Source organism: Scomber japonicus, chromosome 15 (genome assembly GCF_027409825.1).
Source record: "Scomber japonicus isolate fScoJap1 chromosome 15, fScoJap1.pri, whole genome shotgun sequence".
NCBI classification, from domain to species: domain Eukaryota; kingdom Metazoa; phylum Chordata; class Actinopteri; order Scombriformes; family Scombridae; genus Scomber; species Scomber japonicus.
The window spans coordinates 17,185,800-17,205,487 of record NC_070592.1 but is presented as its reverse complement, the minus strand read 5'-3'; the positions used below and the strand labels follow the sequence as shown (position 1 = coordinate 17,205,487).

The window sequence follows — 19,688 nt, the reverse complement described above, 5'->3', positions numbered from 1 at the left end:
CATTAATGTTCCTAGAAAAATCCATGTTGCAATACTATGACCTTTATAAGACATATAGTATGTATTTTAAGCAGACACTCGTGGGCCTCCAGCAGCAGCATCCGACGTCATCTCTTCAGTAGATCAGTCAACAGTGCTTTGATGTTTTCTGGTTCACCTCTGTTCAAAGTGGCCTCTTTCTTGACCTCTTTCTTTTTTTCCTCAAACAAACATGTATGTCTCCCTCTAGCGTGGGCCCGTTCCTCTCCTGCATTCACACATTCTGTAGGCACATATGTAGAAAATACCTACAAAAGACAAACACATGCAATAGAACATATAATGGAGTTATTGAAAGTAGTAAAGAGGAAATATATTTCTTTTGAAGGGTGATTTTGCAGAGTTTGTATCAGCTTAGTTTAAAGGAAGTCTTTTACTCTTGTATAGTCCTCTGAATTCTGATTTTGGACATTTCAACCATACCAAAACGGCTTGAGATCACTTTGAAATATGTAGTAGATTAAAGTTATTGCCTGGAATGCTGGACAGTGTTTTTTCTGGATCCTCTGCCAAGTTTGAACATTAATGGATTTTATGTTTGGAACCAAATACACCCCTGGAGTTTGCTTTACTCACCCGCAAAGAAGGTCATGAGCATGGCCACCCAGCCCAGTATGTATGACCAGGAGAAGCGCCAGTCACCAAAACGCCTTCCCAGGAAGTTTATTGTCACTCCAGTATAGATGGCCATACCCAGTAGAACAAAGAAAGCTGAGAGGGAGGAAGGAAGGTTCAATTATACTTAATCAAAGTGTAAGTGTGCATGTGTGTGTATGCCAAGTCAAACGAAATAAGACTTACTGGAGACAAAAAACATGATTCCTGCAGCAAAGGAGCGGTTGAACCTTTCAAAGGAGGAGAAGTGTGCAAAGGACATGATGCCAGCTATGATGCCTGCAAAGCATGACATCCCTGAAAGGATCATGAAGGCCCGGGTGGCATTCCAGTAAGCTGCAAGAAAACAGGCAGAGATTGTAAAACATTTCACCCTTTAAAAAATAATAAATAACAAGCTGTTGAATTTGTCATCAAATATAGACCCTGGGGCATTTCATGGCACTAAACAGGAGAAAGGGGAGGAGAGGCTGTCTGCAAACTGAAATTTGCGAGTGTCTAAGTATTTATTAAAACATTTTGACCTCTAAGGTCTTTGTTTGTCTTCCCTTATTGCTTTTCTTGTCCTGCACTTGTACTCAACAGGATTGGATGTGCACAATATTTCTTGCACTATTTAGCAGTTCTCACACTTTTAAAAAATAGCTAAGGCCTGCCTTATGATGCTCAGTCATATAGAGACCTAGAGTGAAATAGCAGACAGAGGTTCAAGGTCTCACTCACAGACACATGGCTGTCATGCCTGAGCCTCTGCAATCACACAACAGTATCACACAGTCAAGGTGAAACTAAAGCCACCCACTTCATTGCTAGAAACACGGTCATGTATGTGTTTATGATTTATTTTCTATCCTGGCATACTGTAGTTGTCCTGAGTGTCTTACCTATGCTGTCAGTCTGCATGTAGCACTTGTTGGACAAGCAGTACCTCCACAGACCCTGGTGAGCATAGTTTCCAGAGAGGCGGTACTGCATCCAGTAGTCAGTTGCAGTGGAGACCACTAACAGGATATTACCCACGATAGCACAGAAGAGGCCCCCTCCCATGAAGCTGTACATCTTGAGCTGAGATAATGGGGCCACTGCAGAGCAACTATAATGTAGCAAAGAGAAATAATCAAAGTTAAGATAGTACAGTATCGTAAAACTATGTTTTGCTAGCTATGCACACAAAGACCCACAGTGAGCCTAGTCAAATGTCTGTTTCCTACTGTCTTAAGATATGCACCTCAAGAGGTTGAACATGGAACTTATGAAGTTAGATTACTAACACAATTTAAAACATTGAAACTAAGTTTTGAAACTTTGGAAGTTGGTTGCACAAGTATAAGCTGTGGTTGTAAGACTGAAAAATAGGATTGAAATATTTGAAAACAAGATGTGAATGTCTGAAAGTTTCAGATGGCCATGTGAAAATCCCATCAAATCCCAGAGTTCTAAACTAAGAGAGATGATCTCTACTAAAGAAGTGAGTTGAATCTCTGGAAAGATGTTAAATCTGTCTGTGTTAAATGTCTGCAAAGCAAATCTCAAAACTTTGAAGACACATATTTGCAGTATTAAACATCACACTGAAAACATTGTATTAATGTAACAGTTATTTCAGAGATTCTTTTGCAGTTTTACAACCACAGTTTATACTTTAAAAAACAACTTTTCAACCTTAGCTTTAGTGTTTTAGATGGTGAAAGTAATCCGACTTCATAGGTGTTACATTCAATTTCACAGCACAACCTTCAAACAGTATGAAAACCAAAATCTGAATTGTGAGGGTAATCTAACCTCATGATAACTGCTAAACTTTGGGCATCTTAAGAAATGTAGGCTACCGATACTCAACATGTTCATAGTTATGAAAATAGTTGTGAAAGTCACGCCAATCAAATTCTTTGTGATATGATGCCAGCCAGTCAGAAAGCCAAAATACAATAAGGGAAATAATTAAATATGAAACAAAGTAATTAACATACTGCTGCATTTAAAAATCAAGCAGGCTTTTCATCAATTATATTTACCTCATTTTTAGTGGTAACATCACTATAAGTTGAACAAGAGCTAAACCAAAGAAATAAACTGTTCTTTATAATGTTACAGTTTGTTGCAGTTTCCCTTCCCAATCCACATGTCACACCGCTGCTTGTTCAGCAGTAATGAGGTTTTATCTGATTCCGCCGGCCTCTGTCCAGTCATAGTCATCATAAATGTAAATGTATCGCTCCAGGATGCATACACCAATAAACACACTTAGACAAAGAAAAAAAAAACAACTCTGAAATTTCAACTCTTACCTTGTTTCTGGAAATGCACCCTCTTTACTGCCCACCTTTCTGAGGCAAAGATAGAGACAGGCGGAAGGGAAAAGAGAGAGCGAGAGCTGGTGCTCACTTACAGGGTAAGAGAGAGAGAGTCATAGACAATACTACAACCAAAAAGTTGTCCCCCTTGTTTTTTCTGTTGATGAAAGCAAAATCCTTTGCAGCAATCAGTCTCCCTGTATGGGATGCGCTAGAATGAGACACTGCAGGGGCCACAGTGCATGTGACCCTGTACATTTGAGAGTGTGTATGTGTGCCTGTGTCTGGTTTCAGGGGCCTTCAAAAAGGGATAGTGGTCCATGTTTCTTTTTTTGGGTGGTTTTGTTTGTTTGTAAATGGTGTGCTCTAGAACTGGGGATATGCATAGGTATGCAGGACTGTCTGTGTCAATGTAACATGCTGAAACAGACACTTTTCTTTCAGTGCTGTCACACTGTGGCGTCATGAAGAGACATATAGAGGGAGCTCTCTATAGGCAGCTCTTCTCTTTACTAAATTAATATCTTGACTAAGATCAAATATTATTTAGAAAGGGGTTCTCTGCGCATCTTCCAGCAATATGCAGCTGAATCAGGTCTTGAATCAGAATCTTTCACGTCAGCGACAGCAAATTTCAGATGAGGAAATACTGGGGCCCACTGATTGATTTTCCACCTTTAATAGTGCAAACAGACCAAAATATTCAGTAGGGGAGAATGTGGTTGGTAGTCACACTTTTTGCTTTTCTTTGAATTCCTCATAAACCATATACTGAATAGATAATCTTTTAATTTGGAATGAAAGCCTAAAGTGTCAGACAGGAATAGAGCTGATTTTATGCAAAGGATATGGGCCGTCAAATATGTCTTGTGACAACCGTCCATCGTGGGGTTGGTAGTCACACACTACGGGGTTGGTTGTCCCTGTGTTATTTTAATGGGGAAAGGTCTTTTAGTTTCATTTAATTACAACAACCTAACACATCTCCTGCACCAAGAGAACATAAATAGGAAAAATAATTTCTGTAAGTGCATTTCTTTATCATTATATAACAATATTGTGCGTGTTCACCTCTCTGACTGCTCTGAGCATCACATATGGTGGAGTCTGGCCCTTGTTTGTCTTCCTGACAAAGTTCCTGCTCATTTTGCTCTCTTAAAAGAAAAAAAGCACTAGCTATATCACACCATATATGTATATACCAACATGTGACAACCAACCCTGAAGAGAATGTGACAAGCATCCCCAACTGGGATTTTTTGCTACCAGCAAAGATAACAACCTTTTGGTGTATGTAGCTAAGAAAAAAACCTACCTACCTATTGCTCTCTCTTCATACTTTTTAATGGTAATGATTGTTTTATTATAAACTCATTGTGTAAAAACCTAGAAGAAAAACACTGAAGAGTTTGACATTTACATTTTCACATGAAAAACACTAAACGTCCTCTCATCTCAATGTCAACTGGGTTAGGGTTAGAATTACAGAAATGACCTCTGAAGTAACATGTCACCTTAATTCTGAAACTTTCAGTACCATCACTTTTTAACAGCGCCATCTAGGGGCAGAGATCTGATTAATGTGACAACCAATGAATGTGACAACCAACCCGTGTGACAACCAACCCCATTCTCCCCTATGCTCCAGTCTTTTCACATATAAAATGTTATTTGTCTTTTTCTTCCATGAATTCTACCTTACAAACTATATGAGAGTAATACAAAGAGTTTGAAAAGCTTCAGCAACCATCTCCTCTGGCCCAAGCCCCCGGTAATACAGAGGGCACTACTGGACAGCCGCTGAATAGGTCAGCATGGGTCAGTCAGGCTGGAACAACTCTATTTTAAGTATGTTATGTAAGATCTAATACTGGCTCCACCAAAACCATTAAGAGAGCATTGATCAAGCCTGTTTGGGGTTTGATTTCTTCCAGAATCGCCCCCGTGATTATTAGGGACAAATTTTCTGGTGCAGCCTTAATGAATAAAACCTGACCAAACAACAGTGTTCTTTCACATGCACACCTTGTATGCACCCATACCATGTATTATATTCTGCCTGAGTTATAAATGCTCCACATATTTATTCTGTTTTTAGTTTTGAATGGTGGCCATGTCGAAGATGACTTTCTGACATGACAGACAATAAAGTTTCTGAATCTTAATCCACATGAATGAAAAAAAAAACATTTTATTTATATGTATCATTATAATTAATCTCTATTTGTCTGCATCAATTTACATCAGATGCAGACAAAGAATGATGCCACACTGATGTTGTTAGTTGATGAAGACTTGGCAGATTGTTATGACTGATGTGAGTGTAGAAATACCAGATCAGCAGTGGAAAATTAATCACATGTACTCTAGTCAAAACTTTTTGGTGCAGACATGAAACTTTTGGGTAAATTGAATATTCAGCTGGTTAATTAAACACGACAGTAGGGTTATTAAAACTTTCAACTCATGTAAACTCACTCAAGTAAAACTTAATTTGAAGATGTGCTGAAATGTCTGAGTTGAGCATAATATTTATCATTTGTTGTAATATAGCTCATTTTTATGTGAAATAAATGGTAAATGCAATACTTTAAGACTAATAATTTATTTTCTCTCCATAATTGGTCAAACATAATTGATTACTGCACTTCACTTGTTTACTCCATTATTAGATCCTGATGTTGAAAATGAAAAATCTTTAAACAATGTTCTTTCTCTCTAACTGGCAGCTTTTTAGTCAAATATAACATGAACCTATAACCTATAACCTAGTAGTACCTACCTATATACTATAGGTAGGTACTACTACTACTACTACTACTACTACTACTACTACTGCTACTACTACCACTGTTACTACTACTACTACTACTACTACTATACTACTACTACCACCACTATTATTACTACTACCACTAGTACTACTACTACTACTAACACTACTACTAATAAAAATAATAGTAATAATAATAATAACAATAATAATAATAATAATAACCTTAATTAGTGCCTATTAAAATCAGAATTACAAGATACTTCACAAAATACATTACTATAAAATATAGGTGCCAAGATAGTGAACAATTAAAAGAACAATATACTCAGAAAATGCAATACGCTTCCGTACAATAGCAACAAGGATTTCATGAAGTTGTATAAACATACTGATCTGATACATAAACCTGTATGAACAACATATTAAATTGAATAATAAATTTAACCGTAAACCATTACAGTTACTGAGAAAAAATGTGTGATTAAATGAATTAAGATTAAAAAATTGAATACATATATTGCTGTTTTTAAATTCTTTGAAATCTTTTTTTGTTGTCGTATAAATCATGTCAGCATGAAAAATACCTGAACTTTTTGGTGGGCTCAATGGGTAAGCTTACTCCAACAGTTGAAAACATTAATTAAGATACATTTTAAATAGGATAACCAATCTGTAACCTATTACATTTCCAAAGTAACCTTCCCAAACCTGATAATAAATAATGAAACTAATGAATAAAAACACAGAAAAAATACCCCTTTTAAAAGTCTTCTTATTAGTGCGACCTGAGTGCAACACACTGGAGTTTGACCTCTCCTGACCCGGATGCTGACGTCAGACCCGAGCTGTTCCATCGGTGGAGTAAAGATGGCTGACCAAGGCGCCGCAGATCCTGGTAATAACAACAATAATAAACCTGACGTCTCGGAGGGAACCATTATTAAGGTCACAGTAAAAACCCCTAAAGACAAGGAAGAAATCGCCATCGCAGAAGATGCCTCTGTCACTCAGGTGTGTTGATGTCGCCGTGCTCTAACGTCATGCCCCTGCCCACAACTTCAGCTAGGAAGGCGAGCTAGCCGTGTTAGCATTTGTCGTCACTCTTACCGGCTAACGGAGAGTGTGTGGAATTAAAGAGGCTGTGTGTAATGAAAGTATTACTGCTTGTGTTGACGGTTGTTCGGCATTATTAAAGGTGTTGACACCCAATAGGTAAATAAGCCCACGTTTGTATTTGAAAGCGGCTAACCGGTTAGCCAGCTAGCGGTAGCAGCAGGCTAATGAGCTAACTCGGCTTGCCAGCTTTAGCCTACGTTAGCTCATCACTGTGTAGCCAAACAAGTGTCAGCTGACGGGTTGTGTTCTCACTCTGCCTATTACCACAAGCATCAATGCCCCGATAGATGAAGAAATGGTTGGTAAGCTGAATCGCTTTCATTTCCCCCTTTTGCTCCACAGCTATGGGAATGCTAAAGCTTGCTGTGTCTCTAGAACATTCTCACAGCTACCACTGAGTCATTCAGCTTTCAGGGGAATATACTGTACTCTCACTGCCACTGTTGGCTTGGCGACGGGTTGCAGTGCAATTATGGAGCAAGAATGAAATCATTGTGTCTTTAGGTTGTCACCGTCAATGCAAAGCTAGCGTGTATCATTCCTGTGTGATCTTAAGTAGATTTTTTTGTCCAACCATAATGTTAACGCTATCTCTGTCGTCTAAGTATGTGTTATTATCCTTTATCTACATGTGGCCTTATATTCGATGTCATGAAAACAAATGCATTCTTCGAGATGCACGTTTTATATATATGTATTTACAGTGGTGTGAAATTCTTAAAGATCTCCTCCAGGTACATATGTGTCTGGTGTCCAGTTCCCTCATTAACATCGATACAATTGAAAAATATGTAGAATATATTAATATGCAAATGTCCTTAATTTCAACATTGACACTGCTAGACACAGGATGTCTTATACTTGATTGAAAAGTAAATTTCCAGTGTATGAATGTTGGAAGATTCCTGTTTCCACATCACAACCGTATAAGCTAAATTCTCGACTATGTTTGGCTCCTAATTAGTTACATCATAAATTGTGCTCAACAGCCCATCCCTTAAAATGTAATTTCCAATGAATACAGAAAAAACTTCCACTTTCAGCAGGTTAATGTGAAAACAGCCCTATGGTGTCAAACTCTGGACATACATCATACTGCACAGTGAAGCTCAAACATCCAAAGTGAAGTAACAATGACCAAAACACATTTTTTAGTGGAGGGAGACTTTAAAGACCCCCTCCAGACATGTATTAACATGCACAAAAATATATCTACAAATATTCTGTTTGGAGCAATACTGTGTGTCTAACAAGTTTAATTACCCTTGTTAAAATCCTTTAAATTTGCCATTATTCATGTTCATATTGCATATCACTGCTGTGGAAACTACTTCCTACACTTTCCACTTCAATGTGAAGTCCATTCTAGGTTATGTGCATTGCAGGCGTCATGGTAACACATCAGTTAAAATTTTGGGCTAGGATTGGCTACAAAACTAGTTGTGTAGTCACAAATCATGGCGATAGGCCCACCCCTTAAAGGGAACATTTAATTTTTTTTAAGTAGGGTTGTATGAGGTCATATCCATACTCACCCCTCCAATATTGGAGAAGCAGGCAGAAGTACTGGCACAGAAGCTAAATAATGCACTGCTGTGGGTGGGGCCAGCAGCAAAACGTATTTTAGCAATCTAAAAAAGTACTAAACAAAATCAATCAGCTTAAGTGCACTCTATATTCAGCATTTTGTATTTTCTCAACTGCAACAGCACTTTCTGACCCAAACAGCTGGTTTGCAGCATAATACAGTGTATTGCATGCACAGCAATACGGAGGTGCTACAGTTGAGAAAATGTAGCGCCAAAGCAAAGGGAGGTAAATGGGTGAAAATATTCTTAATATAGCATACACCACTGCTGATAGGATAACTATACAGAATACTTACTTGGAAGTTTAAGGCCTGATGGTAGCAACAAATCAGAAACAGATGAGCAATGTTACTGAGGTGTGACCATCACATTCTCAATATTATATGTGTTTTTTCCTGTTTCTCACTTAATTTCGCTCTCTTGTTTTCCTTATGTCTTGTAGTTTAAAGAAGAGATCTCGAGGCGGTTCAAAGCCAAACAGGACCAATTGGTTCTGATATTTGCAGGGAAGATCCTGAAGGATGGCGACAGCCTCAGCCAACACGGCATCAAGGATGGCCTGACAGTTCACCTAGTCATAAAGACAGCACACAAGTAAGGCCACATGAATATACAAATGATGTTGATTCAACAGAGCAACTAGTAGCCAGCCTATAAGAATCTTTTATTTACTTTGCATTATAATCTTGTTGTTGAATTCATGGTTGATTTCACTGTTAGAGTCACGATCATCTGACAGTGCGCACTGATTTGCTCATATACCTGCTTCTTCCCTATAGGGCAGGAGATGGTGGTAGCACCTCAGCCTCCAGCTCATCCTCCACCCAAGCAGGCAGTACCTCCACCTCTAGTCCAGGCACCAACCCCTCCTCCACAGCAGGCTCTACTGGTTCTGCCCCACCACCCACACAGACGCCCAACATACTGAGTGAGTCCACCTGTATGTAACTATTTACATTCAGACATCCTTAACTGGTTGAGCACAACATAGAAACTGTGTGTAACCCCCACCTGTCTATATCCTCTCCCTCAGCTGGCTTCGGTGACCTGTCTAACCTGGCTGGAATGGGCATGGGCTCAGCGAACTTCATGGAACTGCAGCAGCAGATGCAGAGGCAGCTGATGTCCAACCCAGAGATGCTTTCACAGATAATGGAGAACCCACTGGTGCAGAACATGATGTCCAACCCAGACCTGATGAGGCAGATGATTATGGCCAATCCTCAGATGCAGCAGCTGATGGAACGTAACCCTGAGATCTCACACATGCTCAACAACCCTGAGCTCATGAGACAGGTAAAGGCACAGACACTACAACTGCATTTTGGTGTGTTTATTCAGGATTCTTACTAACATTTGTTGAAAATACATTTTAAATGACTTGCCTCCTCTCCCCTTTTTCACACCTCTCAGACCATGGAGCTGGCCAGGAACCCAGCCATGATGCAGGAAATGATGCGGAACCAGGACCGGGCTCTGAGCAACTTGGAGAGCATCCCAGGGGGTTACAATGCCTTGCGGAGGATGTATACTGACATCCAGGAACCCATGTTCAGTGCGGCCAGGGAACAGGTAGCTGGGAAGGATGTTTACTGATCGAATTTGCGTGTTTGTATTTTTGTGTTAAACTTGTTCACCGTTTTTATGGCTGTTTTTGCCACTGTTAAGGGCCTTCGTTGTGAAATATCCAAATAACATGTTGACTGTTTTTTAAATTTTCAAATCTGACTGATCTCTTTCCCTGTAGTTTGGTAGCAACCCATTCTCAGCTCTAGGTGGTGGCTCTGAGTCTGGTGTCCAGCCATCACGAACAGAGAACCGGGAGCCTCTGCCCAATCCATGGGGGCCACCAAATTCTTCAAATCCCACTGAGGGTGGAGCAGGCACCACAGGAAGCACTAGCACTACTGGGGGTACCAACCCCAGTGTGTCTAACCCTCTGGGCATCAATCCTGGCAGTCTGGGCAATGGTAAGATTTTAATTTTTAATAAACTTGGATGCTAAGTAATTTATTTATTTACCTGTTTACACAGCTGCATAAATAAACCCTTTTCCTGTCTGTGCATTGTAGGCATGTTCAACAGTCCGGGCATGCAGAGTCTAATGCAGCAGATCTCCGAAAACCCTCAGCTGATGCAGAACATGTTGTCTGCTCCCTACATGCGCAGCATGATGCAGTCACTGTCTCAAAACCCAGAGTTGGCCTCCCAGGTATGTAAAAGAAAGACATCTACATACACACCACAAAACAGAAAACATACACAGATATCATATGTCATATTACAGTGCAAATGAAATATTAAATTCAGAGTCTGCCCAAAGTCTTTGTTATTCTGGTGTTGCAACACATATGGAATCAATTGATTTATATTGAAGCCTGCAGTCTTTAATCAATTGTAAATAGTGGAGTTTAGCCAGGCCTGTTGTACATTAGGCCTGTAAGCCTGGTTATTCAGTGTACACTCAACCGAGCGGTTAGTCTGTTAAGCTCATTTGCAGCAAATTGTAAGAAGAATAAACAACACAGCTCTGACTTATTTAGTTTTAATAAACAATGTGAACTGTACGGAAAACAAGGACAGCCTAACAGGTAGCTGCTGCACATTCAGATAATCAGAAATAATGACATGACAAGGATTCCCCCACAACTTTTATTTCTGTTTGAAACTTATTCTGTGTTAAACACATATAATTTAAATAGTAACTCCAGTGAGTAAGCAGCATCGCCTGATGTGGATTGACTCATCACCCTGACTTCTTTTCTCTCTTTGCCAGGTTTTGATGAATAACCCCTTGTTTGCTGGAAACCCACAGCTGCAAGAACAGTTCAGATCTCAGCTGCCCATCTTTCTTCAGCAGGTACCACACACACTTCAATTGCTTAACTCAGTCCTAGGATTTTTTTCTTTTTTTCTAACAAGGTACAAAGATAAATGGTCATAGTGGCATAACAAAGAATTGTACTGATTGGCCCACAGGGGGCAATATACAGCAACAAGCCATTATCCAGGTATTGTGAAATTTAGCGCAGATGTGTATCTGCACATGCTGAACATTTTTGTCTTGAGGATTGTATATATCTGTCATACATTTTTAGCTGTCAGTTTTGATTTCTAGATAAGCCTCTAGACATTTTCCAGGTCAAAAGGCAAAACATTTGGCAACTACGTGGTGTGCTTTTGCCTGTTACCTCACGTTTCAGTAAAAATGAAGTAAAGTAAAATTAGGTGGACTACTTATTGATTGATTAGTTAATGTATTACTACACTGTCTGTTTGTTTTTTTTAGATGCAGAACCCAGAGGCCCTGTCAGTGATGACCAATCCCCGGGCCATGCAAGCTCTAATGCAGATCCAACAAGGCCTACAGACACTGCAGACAGAAGCCCCAGGCCTCATGCCCAGGTACGCTCACACTAACAAAAACATTCATTTTCATACTTTGTTTTTATTTTTAATAACTTTTTTTTCTTCTTCTAACAGTTTGATGACAGGTGGAATTCCTGGCGTACCCACAGGAGGCAGCATGACCACAGAGAACCCTGCCTCCTCACCAAGCAGTGCAGGAACACCGCCAAACGCAGCCCAGCAGCAGCTGATGCAACAGATGCTCCAGATGTTTGCTGGAGGAGGTGGAGGAGGAGGAGGAAGTGCAACGGTACACACATACACACATGCACAGGGATTACATATTTCACACCTGTATGATTTTTTAAAAAGTTATATTAATTATCTCCTTGTAGAACCAGACCCCAGAGGTTCGGTTCCAGTCTCAGCTGGACCAGCTGAGCGCAATGGGCTTCATCAACCGCGAGGCCAACCTGCAGGCCCTCATTGCTACTGGAGGAGACATCAATGCCGCTATTGAGAGACTGCTGGGCTCACAGCCCTCGTAAAGACATACAGTACATAATGACACACAGACACGTGCATACACACATACTTAACTCATAAAACACACCCAGCATCTACAGAGAACCAAGAGAAATTTAAGTGTATCGTCCCAAACTTTACAGACGAAACTTGGGCAGGATCTGTAAGACCCTCATTCTTCATTTGTTCTCAGATCATTCCCTAGTCCCCATACTTTCTCTTTTTGGCGTCATCCACCCAGATCTCTGTCCCAGAGTGCTGCTGTAGAGCCGGACTGAACCACTCTCATCTTGAGGGGTGTTCTGGTGCAGAGAAGGAGCGAAAACCTCTCCTGAAAAGGGATTCCCAACAATTTTCTTCATTTATTGTGTTCTTCATATAAAACTGGAGTCGAGGGTTACAGACAAGCATTTACATAATACAGATTAAACCTATGTGATGTGATTGGCTGTTGGCTCTGTTCCACACGTGCTCGCTGGAAGGCAGTTTGTTAGAATTTATATAGCAAACTGTTGAATGAAGATCTTCTGTGCAGACATTAACAAGAGCAGGAAGATATTTTGTCCATACAGACGTTACACCTCAACCTCATTCCTCCCTCTTTTCCCGTTCTCAAGATTTTACATAAATGGCTGTTTTTGCCCAACAACTTTCACTATTTATTGCAAAAGCTTAAGAAATGACGCCCTCCACACTTCCCTAAACTTGCAATTTGTCATTCCAGATAAAAGTGCCCACTCACGGGGTGCACAGTGTCTTTTCTTTCTGAGGCACCATTGCTGTGCCTTCTGTCCTCCCCTGTCCTAAAAGAGCATTGTCAGCAAATGAACAGCCCCACTCAGCAGGTTAATTAGAAACCTCCATCAGGGGTCCTGAATAAATTCCATACATCAACATCTAGAACTTTTAACCATAATCAAACATCACATTGCAGCAGCGCCAAAGCAGAGGACGCTGTTAGAATGAACATGAATGAAACAAACAGGCTTTCCTTTCATTTTAATCTGATTCTTCATTTCCTTTTCTTTTTTTTCTTTTTTTGAGGTGCATTTAGTACCTAGAGATAATTATGATTTGACTTGCATTAAGTAAACATGAAAATCAAGTGAGTAAAAAAAAAAAAAAAATGGAAAGGCTTTAAAAACAATTCTGGTATGGCGGCACCATACGTTTCTAAAATCAAGATCTAGGTTGTCTTATTTTTTTTCCTTTTGGAAATCTCAGCATTGTAGTTGTGGTAACCTTGGCAACTGCTTCTATAGCTTTGCTTTGTGTGTTGACCTCAGCTGAAAAAAATCCATCTCCCAATTGAACATGTTGGAACTAACTTTTAACAGTACTGTACTAAAAAAATAAAACATGGTCAAAAACAGTTTAAGGCCTGTGTCAGTTGATTATAGCGTTGTGATGGTGTAGAAAGGATGGCGCAAAATGACGTCTGTAGCATACCATCCATTCAAATTTTCTGGCCTTGAAATTCTCATAAAAAAATTAAAGTTCCCCTCTGCCCAAAACTGTGTTTTGCTTATTGTTACTTTAATTGAATGTTTGACCTTCACGGAGTAGAATTCTCTATTTGCAGAGTTTGATACCAAAAGGCTGTTTTCACATTCATCCACTGAAGAGGAAAAGTGTCTTGTGATAACAAAATATTAAGTTAAAAGGGTGTCCCTTTGTGCTGATTTGTGACATCACAGATAGTTTTCAGTCAATTGTGGTTCAGTATGCAACTAATACTAGTGTGATGTGGAAACTTGCGCACACAGTGAGAATGAACATTACAGTGAAGTAGGAGGTTGTTTGTGACCAGCATTTAAACTTTTGAAATTACAAGTATTTGCATGTTCATAGATGCTGGATTTTTTTTAATGAAGTAGAAGTAAATGTCAATTTATGGATTTTAACAAGATAATTAACTTTTTTGTGGAAAACACACATTAAACAACAACTATTATTCAAATAAGTAAATTTCTATCTTAAAAGATGTCTGGAGGGGATCTTTAATAACAATTTATGCTTTTGTTCAAAATGAAAATATTGCGTTTTGAAATATAACATTAAATAATCTGCTTTTGGGTGTCCTGGGGGAACAAATGGTCACACTGAGAGGTATTTAATTACAATTTGTTTGGTATTATTATCAGTGACGCTATATTCTGAAATCGGAGTCCATTTGATCAAGTATTGAATCATACAAAGAGTGCATCTTTGCATTTGCTCTCATAAATGCAACATACTGTAGAAGACTAAAACTGATCAAAAGTAAGTTGATAATAAAAATGAAATAAACAAAATAATGCTAAAATCAATTTACAGAATGTAATAATACTTTGAAATGGGATATAAAACTTGAAATACTGACTACAAAGGAAATATCTACAGCTATGGACAAATAAATCGTAGTGTATGAAATATATGAAGTGAAAAAATGAAATGTGATGTTTTACAGGTCCCATAGTTCTCAATATTTTCAGAGAAAGGAACTGATTTATAACCAGAAAGGACATAAAGGTAATTTTTGCAGTGTAACCCAGAGTCTTGATCAGTGCACAGCTAGTCAACTGAACATGCACTTGCAAAATGTGTCAACAAGGAAATAAATTTGAAGTATTAAGTTTCCAATGTTAAATGAAGAATGAAATTTACTTTGATTTAAATTGACCAGTCCTTATAAGAAAATTGAAAAATGAAATTCATGCCACTGAACCTAAACAACTCCCTCAAAATTGTGGGCTTGTAAAATAAAGCATTTCCACATTTTTAAGACTTAAATATGTAAAATATAACTTTAGGAATGTGCTGGTTTCTGCTGTATTATATTAATATTTCTGTTCTTGGGTTGTCTTTCGTAAAGCAGTAAAATGATCACGTGTACAATCAAAATCATTGTTTGTAGTAGCATCCCAGTAAGCAGCCGAGTGGAAAAAGGCGACGTGGCCTAGCGTCACAGATCCACCTGTTAGGTGAGGTTTATTGCCAAACAATAAACACAGGGACTGAGTGAAAGAAGAGCATAGGAGAGGGTGGAGTCTGTTCCTGATGACTACCTGCGAGTGGTTCTACCTGTTCCACCTGCTCCCCTCCCCCTGCCCTCCCTTAGGTGTCAGCTGATGAGGGATCGGCAGGCCATAAGATTCCTGCTTGCCTGCCCTCAACCAGGCACTACCCTTATTCACAGATAAAGAAGGAAGCTGGTGGGTGCAGTTGAACCTGTTTTGTTTTTCTCCTCCATTTTCACCTTTACTCTCTCTCCAGTGTGGAGAGAGAGAAAAAGGAGTATTGTCGTATTGTCTGCTTTTTCTCACTTCTTCTTTGGGATCCTATATTGAAAGTGGCTTCAGAATATTTACACAGGAAGCCTTCGCAACTGAATGCAGCATGGGGTCTGATGATTCGTATAACTTCGTCTTTAAAGGTGAGTCATGTTTACTTAAGCTGTGATTGTGTATGGATAAACTGTCTGAAGTCTATAGTGTACATTGTCTCTAGTTAAAGGTGTCAGGTGCAGCTCTGGCGCTCAGCTGCCGACTATGATTACTGAGGAAAACAGGGAGTGAGGTAAAGCAGGAAGTGATAGCCTTCTGTCCATTTGACTGTAAAAACATTTGACCTTTGACCTGTTCATCATCTTACATTCACATAAATCATTTCCTGCTGAAATAATAGACTGCTTTGTGGTTTGTATGCCTATTCCATTCATTCTACAATAAAGTTCAGCCAAAGGGTATCTGCCACGTTTATGTGATGTCACTGTCTGGTGTCTGCTGTAACAGTGACAGAAAGTCTACATGTGTTAGTGGAGATAAAGAATATATGATTCATTACAGAAAGTAATTACTTTGATTAAACGTGATATTTTTTGGACTTTATGTGTAATAAAACAGTTATATGGATTCAGATTTGTATCCACAATTGATTAATTCCTATTTCTTATTTGCCTGTTCAGTCGTTTTAATAGGTGAGTCTGGAGTAGGAAAGAGCAACCTTCTGACTCGCTTCACCAAGAATGAGTTCAATCATGACAGTCGCACCACCATCGGCGTGGAGTTCAGCACGCGGACTGTTCAGCTGGACAGCTTCATCATCAAAGCTCAAATCTGGGACACTGCAGGGCTGGAGCGCTACAGGGCTATTACCTCAGCGTGGGTACACACTTACACACACATACAAATACATACTGCATAATCACATAAGTAATGACACATGATTAAGAGGTGTGAATTATCACATAAATGCTGGCTTAAACATGTGTGCCATTTTAAGTAAAACATCGGTATACAATATCATTGCCAGTGTTAACCTCCAACCCATATGTGTTTGGTCTTTCAGGTATTACAGGGGAGCGGTTGGAGCCCTGCTGGTCTATGACATTAGCAAGCACCTAACCTATGAAAGTGCAGAGCGATGGTTGAAAGAGCTGTACGACCACGCAGACCCTCACATTGTGGTGATGCTGGTGGGAAACAAATCAGACCTGGAAAGCCTCAGGACGGTGCCTGCAGAGGAAGCCAAGGACTTTGCAGGTCTGTTATGTAGTAATATTTTTGTTTTTGAGTGTTGCTTGGACATGATTTCCCCACTTTTATGGGGCAAATGTAATTTATGCCTAGTATTTCTTATTAGTAGCTTTTCTCTTACTTCTATTTATCTGTAACTTTCTGTTGTTGACTTTGTGCTTGTGTATGTTATTTAGTCATTCTTGTCATCATGAAAAGTGTATTTAATGCTCAGTACTGAATGTTTCGCTCCCAGAATATGTCAGCGTTTGTTAATTGTGATGTTTGTGATGACCAATCCAGAGAAGAAAGGTCTTATGTTCATGGAGACATCAGCGCTGGACTCCACCAATGTCGAAGCTGCTTTCAATGCAGTTCTCACAGGTACAGGATTTCAGTCACTGTGTCCAAATAACATATCCTCACTACATTTCATTTCTTTGTCGTATTGATTCAAACATGGGCTCTCTGTCACCATTATCTCCAGCGATCCATAAGAAGGTTGCCAGCAGAGAGGTGACCCGTGGCTCAATCAGTGCTGTGACCCTGTCCAGTCCCATTGGACCCACCAGTGAGGCACAGGAGGAGCGCAAAAGCTGCTGCAATAGCTCCTAACACACTGCTGCCTCCGTCCATCTCGTCCTGGAATCAACATCTCGCTGGAACTGTCATCTAGCCTTACGCATGATTTCATTCACACAAAATTTGAAGGAACAGGTACCCATGTGACATTTGCAGAGTCATTGTTCAAACCTCTACAGATATAAAGGCTATACAGTATAAATAATTTAAGATAAAGTTACATATATTGATGCAATCCATATATTTTTGCAATGTACTTTTCTTGTTTAGGTGGGTAATGGGTGCTTTCTACTATAGATAGATTTTTTTCTTTCATCTTCATGTTTTTGAAGAGAAGTTGTAAAGTTGTATTGCTTTTATAAATGAATGCACTGGGATTAACTTGGAATAAATTATTTATGTTATCCTGTTTGCATTTAATTAACACACAAAAACATGAATTAATTATCTGCATCAGACAGATGATCTAATCAAGATTACGGTAAAGGAGAGAGGTGGAAGCAGGACTGAAGTAAAAATACTAATATCCCAATGTAAAAATACAAACAAGTACTTAAACATTTCAAGTTACTGTAGAAAGTAAAAATACTGTATTGAAAATGTCAAGTCAATAATAGTACCAAACTATTATCAGTTAAATATACTGATTATCAAAGTATCAAAAGTAAATGATACATTGTCCAAAATGTGTTGTATTATTAAGATGTTATTATTGAAGCATTACCCATGTAAGCAGCATTAAATGTTGCAGCTGTCTGTATGGGGCAAATCAAATTTGAAATTATTTATTTACTGTTGGGTAATATTATAAAAATGCATCATAATCTTTATGTTAATTGTGTGTAAATCTACAATCTGGACCTACAAAGTAACTGACAACAACTGTCAATAAATGTTTTCCTCTTAAATATACTGGGGTTGAAGAATTGGATAGCATAAAATAGAAATACACAAATAAAGTACTTCAAAATTGTACTAAAATACAGTACTTGGGTATTACTTACTTTCCACCACTGAATAAGCATGATTTGTCTGATAGTCATACAGTATACAGCAGTGGTTGTCAACCTTGTAAATTACACAATAGTCATAAGATAATTACTGAGAGAAAAGAAAAACAAAAATTCTGCCACACCATTATTATGTAGTTTTCTTGTATTTTGTTCGTTTTAGTGAATACTGCATAGTTTTACCTCTTCAAGCATCTAAACATTATTCAGAGGTCTGAGAGGACTCCTTGATGAAATGCCTCACGTGCATATGTGAGTAAAATTTGTTAGTAGACGTTACTTATGAAGGAGTCACACTCAAAAAATAAAACATTTTCCATTCTGTTTCCCAATATGCATACAATAGACATTGAAGAATATAAAATTTGTTATCACCTATTACACATCAATTACCTCAGACTACACTCCTTCTACTATTGGACAGGACCACAATAAATGCACAAGTGTACCAATTCTGCCTCAGCTGTGCCAGCACAATTCAGAAGCATTTGAGTCCATTTTTTAAACTTTTTTTGACTTATGTGTTAATATTAGCTTAATGTATGACCTTAATTTGCATAATATTATATCTCACACAGTTGGACATAGATGTTGAATGTTTCAATATTGAGTCCCACTGATCCACAGTGGGGGGTGAACGTCATCCCAGTTGTAATTTCGTGGAGATAGTGCTGTCGGGGAAGGATAGATTTAATAACTTATCTAAAGCTGAAACAGTTCCTCGCCCAGTAGCAGCATCCCTCAATTTGCCATCAAGGACACTTTTCGATCCCAGTGTGACTACCTTGGATGTGAAGTTTTTTGAGATAGATCTCAGCTGTACATGTTATAGAAATGCAGAATCATTCAGACCAAATTGCATTTTCAGATCATGGTATGATATATCCCTCCCTTATAAGCTGTCCGAGTGTTCTTTGCCAGTATTGTACTGCCTGCATTGAATTATTCCATATTGGACAAGATGACAGATACACACCATTAATCAACAATTGCTTATGTACTGCCTTTACAATTTCAGTTCATTTTGTATCCAGAAAGTTGACGAAGTGCTTCTATAAGTTTTAACCAGTGTTGTACTGAGTGAGTTAAGTTAGATAATGTTAATAAAACATCATCAGCATAGAAACTGGCTTTGAAATCATGTCCACTCAGATTAATACCAGTTATATTTTGATTGGCTTGGATGGTACAAGCCAGTGGGTCTAGCACTTTGTTTTATTGTTTTAACGTGAGCATTTGGTTCACGATATAGTACAGTACCTCCACTGCATACATGTTGGCATAAAACCAAAGTACAT

General features: G+C 38.8%; 3 protein-coding genes across 3 annotated transcripts; 2 read left to right on the top strand and 1 right to left on the bottom strand.

Annotated features, from left to right (window-relative positions):
• Nucleotides 1–176: 176 nt before the first annotated feature.
• On the bottom strand, nt 177–2,689 carry LOC128374417 (lens fiber membrane intrinsic protein-like). Its single transcript, XM_053334680.1, has 5 exons — nt 2,670–2,689; nt 1,539–1,747; nt 841–990; nt 616–750; nt 177–287 (listed from the first exon to the last, which is right to left on the bottom strand). The coding sequence occupies exons 1-5, from the start codon at nt 2,687–2,689 to the stop codon at nt 226–228; spliced, it is 576 nt and encodes a 191-aa protein (XP_053190655.1). The 3' UTR covers nt 177–225.
• A 3,884-nt stretch (nt 2,690–6,573) lies between these two features.
• ubqln4 (ubiquilin 4) lies at nt 6,574–13,674 on the top strand. Its single transcript, XM_053334671.1, has 11 exons — nt 6,574–6,735; nt 8,872–9,023; nt 9,209–9,357; nt 9,463–9,725; nt 9,843–10,001; nt 10,177–10,399; nt 10,502–10,641; nt 11,206–11,289; nt 11,719–11,834; nt 11,913–12,087; nt 12,173–13,674. The coding sequence occupies exons 1-11, from the start codon at nt 6,592–6,594 to the stop codon at nt 12,323–12,325; spliced, it is 1,758 nt and encodes a 585-aa protein (XP_053190646.1). The 5' UTR covers nt 6,574–6,591; the 3' UTR covers nt 12,326–13,674.
• Nucleotides 13,675–15,680: 2,006 nt separating this feature from the next.
• Nucleotides 15,681–17,546, top strand: LOC128374416 (ras-related protein Rab-25-like). The gene is made up of 5 exons (XM_053334679.1): nt 15,681–15,717; nt 16,249–16,444; nt 16,632–16,825; nt 17,102–17,182; nt 17,286–17,546. Exons 1-5 carry the CDS (start codon nt 15,681–15,683, stop codon nt 17,411–17,413), a joined length of 636 nt encoding a protein of 211 aa, XP_053190654.1. The 3' UTR covers nt 17,414–17,546.
• Nucleotides 17,547–19,688: the final 2,142 nt, after the last annotated feature.